This window comes from Pocillopora damicornis, chromosome 11 (assembly GCF_964200805.1).
Source record: "Pocillopora damicornis chromosome 11, jaPocDami1.2, whole genome shotgun sequence".
Lineage (NCBI taxonomy): Eukaryota > Metazoa > Cnidaria > Anthozoa > Scleractinia > Pocilloporidae > Pocillopora > Pocillopora damicornis.
Genome location: NC_142680.1, coordinates 3,771,538 through 3,780,000, shown reverse-complemented (window position 1 = coordinate 3,780,000; position 8,463 = coordinate 3,771,538). Strand labels below are relative to the sequence as shown.

The 8,463-nt window shown below is 36.3% G+C and overlaps 1 protein-coding gene and 1 long non-coding RNA gene across 2 annotated transcripts in view; one reads left to right on the top strand and one right to left on the bottom strand.

Annotated features, from left to right (window-relative positions):
* LOC149037075 (protein sidekick-1-like) overlaps nt 1-5,745 on the bottom strand; it is a 28,328-nt gene extending 22,583 nt beyond the window's left edge. Inside the window, exons 1-5 of the mRNA XM_089186882.1 lie at nt 5,440-5,745; nt 3,633-3,946; nt 2,917-3,061; nt 946-1,259; nt 305-452 (exon numbers count right to left, since the gene is read on the bottom strand). Coding sequence (XP_089043008.1) covers nt 305-452; nt 946-1,259; nt 2,917-3,061; nt 3,633-3,946; nt 5,440-5,500 — 982 coding nt within the window. The 5' untranslated portion in view covers nt 5,501-5,745. The remainder of the gene's footprint in view (nt 1-304; nt 453-945; nt 1,260-2,916; nt 3,062-3,632; nt 3,947-5,439) is intronic.
* LOC149037076 (uncharacterized) lies at nt 1,134-2,576 on the top strand. The gene is made up of 2 exons (XR_016180975.1): nt 1,134-1,266; nt 1,548-2,576. It is a non-coding gene; the product is annotated as an uncharacterized LOC149037076 (long non-coding RNA).
* Nucleotides 5,746-8,463: the final 2,718 nt, after the last annotated feature.

Sequence of the window (8,463 nt, the reverse complement as noted above, 5' to 3'; positions counted from 1 at the left end):
TTTGGCAAAAGCAAAACTTGAGGAATCTCCTTGTGGTTAATGTGGTATTCAAGGTTCAAAAGAAAATATTAGGGTTCTGCAGAAATTTTAATTTGATTCACAAATTCTCAAATGGTCAGCTCAAAAACTATTTTGAAACCATTCTTGCTCAACCAAGGCTTAATCGCTTTTGGAGAATATTAAACTTTCTCTTTACATCTAGCTCTTGCCTTTAGTCCCTTAGTTCCTTTGGCTTTCACAAATTATAAGTTATCATGACTTCAATTTTGCCTCTGGTTGAGAAAAAAATGAAGGCAAAAATTACCTTTAGTTGGAACTATTCCATAAACTTCCACCCTAAGAGCCTTCCAACCAAGATACGCTGTTGGCCAGAAGCGGATAAACTTTGCACTTGCAAATTCCTGTAGACTGTTTTTTATGATGCCATTTCGGTTTGAATTTCCATTAAATATCTGTAGTTTGTTGCATAAAATGCAAAATAATTGTATCATTAGTTACCATATGTATCAATGTATCAGCTGTGCTACACCCTTCTCCTTTGCCGGATATGGGTAGACTTCTTTATAGATACATGTCTTTAATGTCTACCACAATTAAAATACTTATTGTTTCTTTCATTAAAAATCTACCATAAAATGTGCATATGTCCAAGTATTAGAAGTTGAAATAATATTTTTGGTGAAACAACTTAGGTGAGAGGTACATATACTTTAAGAAAAAATGGCTATTCCTTTGTAGTAAACTGTCTGTAATATTTCTAGCTGTATATAATTTTCTCAAATGTCTCTTGCATTTTTGAAAGAAGAAAGAGGTGAGTTACATTGATGAACTGAATGTAATGGTCAATATGACTTATTCAGGATGACTTGTACTTAATCGCAACTACTTCATGCTGTTTCATATTTGGGGGGGGGGGGGGAGGAGGGGAATAATTTAGCCCTCTACCTTGTCAGTATTGTTTTCTTTATAGGTAAAAAATGTAGTACCATCCAATGATAACTGGATCTTGTAGTTTGTTGTCCACTCATTGATACCTTTAGCTCCTTGTGTAGCGACAGAACAGATGACATAGTTATGCAGCAGGTCAATTTGTAAGAAGTCAGCAGGATTGGTTGTAGTCTTGGGTGCCCAACCTCGATTATTTCCATTCAGTCGGGCATAAGAAGGTTTATATCTATTATCATAATATGATGAGGCTGTGAAGCTGCTGTCAGGAATTGCACCACCAGTAACCAGACCAATGCCCTTCATTTCACAAACTGCAAGGTAATAAAGTAAAGACATGTAACCTTCACATTTTGACACAAACCATACAAGATAATTCAAGCAATCAATTGTATGTAATCTCTGTGAATCAATTCACCTCAACTTAATTAAAGGTTATTACTGTATTTCATGGTTGCCTCTAAAGAGAGGCTGTGGTTGACCTCTAAGTACCTTGCATTTATTAACTGACCAACATGTACATACACAAAATGTTTGTTGGTGTGCATGGGGCAATACAGTATCAAGGGATTTATTATGGAACTATTATTTTGCTTCTTAAGTCTTAAAAATGTCCTATAAGTCCACTAAGCCATAACAACATCAACAAGGACAGTGGAATAGAGATCGCAGAAGCTGGGATGCCAACAATCAAGACACACAACAGCAGGGGAGCCATGACAGGGGACCACTGAGAGAACATTTCATCGAAATGCACCAATCAAGGCGTAAGATTCTATCCAATTACAGCTGAGCAGAACAGTTTCTAATGAGACAGATACTCAGTCTACCTTATCATCTGAAGAAAACTTCCAGTATGCAGTTGAAACATTGTGATGCACATCCAAAGTGACTACTTTGTGAAACAAATGATTATATTCCATTCTTTAAAGTAGTTTGTTCTTATTTTAAACTATAAATCTTATGGCATTATTTGACAATTTCACTAATTGCCCATTAACTAGGCATTTGTTAAAGATGAAAGCAACTTAACTGAATCCATTAAGGTGTTCTTTATAACAGAAAAAATTGTCTGATTCACACAAAAGTTTTTTTTCCAGTCCATTAGTCTCATTGCTTAGTAGAGGTTAAGATTCTTGAAGACAAGGCACCAGCAGCAAATGTGTATAAACTGCCAGCACATGACACAACTTCATTAAAATTAACTGGTAGGCCTGATTTGCACGAGAGTAACCCAATGTGTGATTGAACATTGTTGTTCAAATATTTAAGCTTTAATGATGTAAACAAACCAAAGTTTAGATCAATTAGCATTCACAACTTGTCACTTCACTCCCTGCTAGAATTTTGACATGTACTACACTGTAACATCATTGCAAATTTTGCATATTCTATTTAACCAATTATTGTAAAATGGCATAACATGACATTATTATTAGTATTCATCATGAAATCATCTTATCTAACAGGTATCTTGAAACAATAAAATAACTTTTTAAGGACCTGTAGGATCTCACCCTAAATTAATTATTTCTCTAAGTTATAACATGAAAACAATCACTCATGCCTCTACTCACGTACTTAAAATTTATAAATAATTTGTAAAATAAAAAAAAGATTTACATACTAAATGGAACCATGAGCATTTTTAAATCTTTGTCCCTCCAAGAGAGACTAGCATTGCATTTCTCCTTACAGTATCGCCTCTAAAGCAAACATTAAGGTCATGAGAGTAAAGGAAATGATTACCAACTAAAGAAGCATTAACCAAACTCTACTTGTCAGCACATTGGAAAATGTATAGAGGGCAGTACCAAGAAAGTGCATCCTAATCTCGAAAGGGTTAAACAGTAAATTTATTTTACATTTAAGTGAATAATATTTGACGTACTGTAATAAATATCATAATGCATATACAAAATATGCATTACAACACAGGGTAATACTTAGCCATGTAAATATCATATTCACCTCGTTCTTGTTGTACTCCGAACACCTCTGTTTTCATGCACACCCTACCCTGCTGAGTTTGTGGTAAGAATCGAAGATATCTTGTTGACACTCCATAAATAACATGTTTAACAGTTGTGTCTCTGTCATTATTTCCCCTCAACACCTATGAGAGAAATATACAGTCATACCTCAACATTATAACATGCTTTTTCCAAAGATGAAAAAAGGGCACGGGTACTAAAACCAAATAACCCCCACCACACCCCTCTGGCACAACCAGACCAGTGACCAAAGGGGATAATTAATATGTTTGGGCATCTTTAATGAGAAAACAAGCCTAGGGAGCCTCTGAGTACTCAAGGAAAGCCCCTAGGGTGGGAGAGAGGGTCAAGAAACAGCTTGAAGGAAGTGGTCATGTGACAAATAAATGTCAGTCAAAAGTTAGCCAGGTCCAGCATGAAGGCAAGGGGCTAATTAAGTTATTCCCTAGGAATATGAACTTCATATACACAATACGTAGAGCAGCAATTGCTAAATAATCATTTTAATTATCACCTTTTTTAAGGCTGGGACTTTTGATATCATCAAACCTATACAATATTGTTCATCTTCCTGGATAGTCTATAGTATAGACTACAGTATAGACTTGGCAGTTCAAAGAAATTATTTAAAATAAGATATCATATTTAAAACAATTTCTTTGAACTGCCAAGTCTTACAGTTTATGTCTATACCTTAACTTGTCCAGCTTCCTTGTAGTCTGTCCAAGTTGTCCCATCTGTGGATAATTGTAGTTTGTAGTCCTTCACCCACTGATCTGCTTGAGAATTCCCTTGAGTGGACACAGCACAGATGATGTGAAGTGTCTGTAGATCAATCTGTAGATATGGGTTAGCATCACCTGTTCCTGCACACCATGATGATCCTGATGTGTAGTTCAGTCGACCATTCGTGGCTGGTGTGTTGGCGCTTAGTTCAGAAGAAGCAGTAACTTTATCATTTGGAATTTCTCCATCTTCCATTCCAAGGCCCAAATCTACACAATCTCCTATGGAAATTATTTACAATAAAGAATGAACAAACACGACGAGCACACAAATACATGTCCACTTTGATTCGAGAAGAGGGTCTTAAATAGCAGATACTGGTTCCTCGCCGAGTCACAACAGTGGAACTTAACTAGGGGAACACGACCGCGTATTCTCGAACAAAATGCACATGAGAATGTTAAAAAATTTTTTTACAATATAACGGGTATAAATTTTGGAAAATAAGCGGGAAAAGTTGAGAGAGCTCGTAGAATTTCAGCTTAGGTCAAGTCTTAGTATTCTTATCCGATATTTCTGACCTTAAAAATTAGTGCCTTTAAAGCCAACCTTGTTTAGTTGGATGTTAAGTGGTATCTTCTTCTTTGAAAGAACAGCCCTCACCTCTATTTTTTTTAGTGCCCATTTAAGAGGGTCATTAATAACATTTTAACGTTGCTGGCTTCGCTGATCAGATTCCGTCTTTTACAACCGGATTTTATATTTGATAAATACGATACTATGATTGCAGCTTATCTTTTCGCTCAAATTCCTTCATAGCTTTGAACTAAGAGAATTTTATACTCCATTTTAATTCGAAGTTGTGGATGATTCTTTTCACATTTTCAAACTCATGTTCAAAACTTTAAAAGTGGTACAATCGAAATTCACCGCCATTTTTCTCCATCGAGTTAGGGTATCGAGACAAAACAGAAGGTTAATTTTTAACATTGCAACTTCCGGTAAGTTCTTGTCGCAAGTTTTCGTAATGCAACATCAAAGCGCGTGACATTCAAAATATTTGACAGGACCTCGTTCCCAAGGTTCAGGTGTCACCTCTCATTCCAGGCTCTCAATCGTAGTCATGCTTTTTTTTATCCCCTCGTTTCAATCACTTCTCTCTCGTAATGTTCAACATACGCGGTCACGCCGTAAGACGTCACCGCGAAAATAGTTTCTTATTTTCCTCGGAATTGGGAACACCGAGCGCTTTATTGAAACCATCAGTTGTTGTGTTGCCTTACCGAGGGAGCTTGAAGTACTTGTGTCTCAGTCATCTCCCACCATTTTTTAGATAATTTATTTCGCATTCTTAAAAACTGGGTCGGTTGGGCGATGTAAAACGAAATATTTCTGAGAGATGACCTGGTGGAGTTTGATAAGATCTCCCATCATGAGAGGAAATAGCTCTATTAAAGAATAGTCATTCAGTTTTCGCGGAACTAGTGGCAAAATTTATTTATCATACTGATGGCACTGCAAGAAGAAAATTTTCACATTCCATAGTTAGGTTACTGAGGAAGCTTATTGAGTGAGGGTCTTACAGAAGAATCTTTAGTCTCTTTCCGTGGTGGGTTGGTGCGGAAATTAACACCATCAACTGATGAAGATGATAAAACTGTTCTTTAGAAATGAAGCGGAACTTAACAAGGAGAGCAAAAAAATACAGTGGAATTTAGCAACAGAACAATTTATAAAAGGCATGTGGGTAAATTGCATGAAATTCAGTCCTTACCTAAGGCCAGAGGAATTCGCAACAGCAAGGAAAAGAAGGCTAGGTGGAAATACGGATGCATCTCAACCAAGGCTTGTTTGAGGCAAGAGGATGCCTTTTTTTCGTGGGATGGAGCTAGCAAAATGAGTGCACTTCTCTCGTTTCTTTTATGATGGCACAGCCTCAGGCGGTTCAATGTCAGGAAATCTTCTTCCTACTCCCAGCAGACCATGTGAAAACCAGATTGATGGCTACTAAGGAAATAGAAATAAAGATATCGAAGGGATCTTTATACTTTGCACGTTTTAAAGCTGTCTCTATCAATTTTAGTATAATTCACCCTTGTACCATCTGTTAATAGGGCTTATTCACATTTTTTACCGGTGAAGATTAGATTTGTTTAGACAACATCTTCACTCGAATCTTTAGAAGCTGTTTGCTTGCATTTCAAAATCCAAAGCTAATACCTTGTAAGTCTAACAAAAACAAAAACAAAAACAAAAACAAGAAAAAAGATAAGAGACTGGCCAAAAGGTTTGCTACCTGAAAGCAATTTCCATTCAGACATCTTGTCTCACACCTCGTTAAGAATGAGGAGAATGTTTGGTCAAAGAATGAGACAGAAATTGGGGTGGTCCGACTCATAAAGGTATCGAAGAGATCTTTATACTTTGCACGTTATAAAGCTGTCTCTATAAGTTTTAGTATATTTCACCTTTGCTCTATCTGTTAATAAGGCTTATTCACCTTTTTTACCACTGATAATTATTGTCTAGACAAGATCTTCACCCGAATCTTAAGAAGCTGTTTGCTTGCATTTCAAAATCCAAAGTTAATACTCTGTAAGTCTAACCAAACAAGGAAAAAGAAGAGAAAAAAGGCCAAAAGGTTTGCTTCCCGTGTTTTGTCCACAATTTTAAGAAAGTAATTCCCATTCAGACATCTTGTTTCACGCCTCGTTAAGAATGAGGAGAATGTTTGGTTAAAGAAGGAGACAGAAATTGGGCTGGTCCGAAACTTAGGGTGTACGCAACAAATACTTATATCAAAATAATAATTTGTGTTTCACCGTTCCCAAACTTAAGTCCACGTATTTGATTACGCTTTCATCGTTAATTATAAACTAGCCTTTTAGCGACAGACCCTTGCGCCATCAGTTGTGCCTGTGTCATTCATAAGTTCGATCCGTACGGATCGATATTAATTGAGAACAACAAACAAACAAATGTAGATATTGTAACGGTTTCAAAACACCGCAGACTTTTGCAATTTTGATCGACATCTTTGCGTTGGGAATCTTCTTACAAACATAAGAAGAGCAAGAGTATGGAGGCCGGGATTAAGGTAGAAGTAATTTTAAAGCGAAAAATAAAGCTTAGTAAATTGACATCGCAGCAGAAGTTTCGCTCTTGACTGGATCTTGAGCCATTGTTCTGTCATATGGCAAAGTCACCTAGATCAATTAGGATTATCATATATTAAAAAAATGAAGTCTTAAATTTACACAAATGTACTAAATTTTCAAAAACTGATTACGAACAATGATCAAAACTCTTAAAAACCATTATGAGTGGTTAAAAATGTTGCAGATTGTATAGGGTTTTAATGAGGGTTTAATGCTTGTGCATATGTTATAAGGCGACATCAAAACTTACCCGTTTAGTACCTCCCAAAAGCTCAACGCATGAACACGATGTAAGAGCAAATCTGAGTTGCCTGTCTCACTAATTTATAGAAAGACCAATCAAGGCCGGACATGTGATATCTGTACTAAAATAATTGGGGTACAAGTTGTAACGGTGTCAAATCAAGGGGCTTAACGTCCAGAAAAGTAGAGTCCATAAACAATTTTAATCCTTGTTTTGTTTCTTGATATGCATATTTTGACCGGCTTTCAGAAATATGAAGATAAGCCGTATTAAATGAACTGAGCAATTTTATGAGTCTTGGACACGCTATTCAGAATATTTTCCTGAACTTGTATCAAGTGCTGATAATACGAATTTCAAACTAAAACACATGTAGTAACCATGATAATTATAATATATTTGATAAAATCGCTCTACTCAGATCAGCCTCTAGCTAACCTTGTTGGTTCTCAATGCTGGTGCATTGTACCAGTGTCGCCAAGTCATGGGGGCGACACCTGTTCGGGCGTGAACAAAAATATTTGCCCTTCTAATATAGTTGTTTTTTTTTTTCTCTTCAAGCTTTATTTATATATGAAAAAAGTGAGCCTTTTTATAAAATGGCTGGATCATTTAGTGTGTATCTTCGCGAGAGCGGCCATAAGCTTCCCCGAAAATCTACAGAATTCGTTCAGAGTATGATTTATATACAGGATTTGGAATATTTTTTACTGGTCATTGAAGTTATATCTCTTAAATTTACGCAAATGTACTAGGTTTTCAAAAACTGATTACGAACAACGATCAGAACTCTTAAAAACCAATATAAGTGGCTAAAAATGTTGCAGATTGTGTGTGGTTTTAAAAAAGGTTTAATACTTGTGTATATGTTATAAGGCGACATCAAAATTTCCTTGTTTACCTCCCAGAAGCTCAACGTATGGTGAACACGATGTAAGAGCAAGTCGGAGTTGTCTGTCTTGTCTGTCTCTTTTCACTGATTTGTAGAAAGACCATGGACATGTGTCTCCGCTAAAATAATTGGCTTCCAAATCGTAACAGTGTTAAATCAAGGGGCTTAATGCCCAGAAAAGCAGAGTCCGTAAACAAATTTAATCCGTGTTTTGTTTCTTGATATGTATATTTTGACGAGCAATAAGCAATATAAAGATAAGCCGTATTAAGTGACCTGTGCAATTTCATGAATCTTGGACACGCTATTCAGAATATTTTCCTGAACTGGTATTAAGTGCTGATAATACGAATTTCAAATTAAAACACATGTAGTAACCATGATAATTATCATATGTTTGATAAAATCGCTTTACTTAGATCAGCCTCCAGCTAACCTTGTTGGTTCTCAATGCTGGTGCATTGTACCAGTGTCGCCAGGTTATGGGGGCGACTCCTGCTCGGG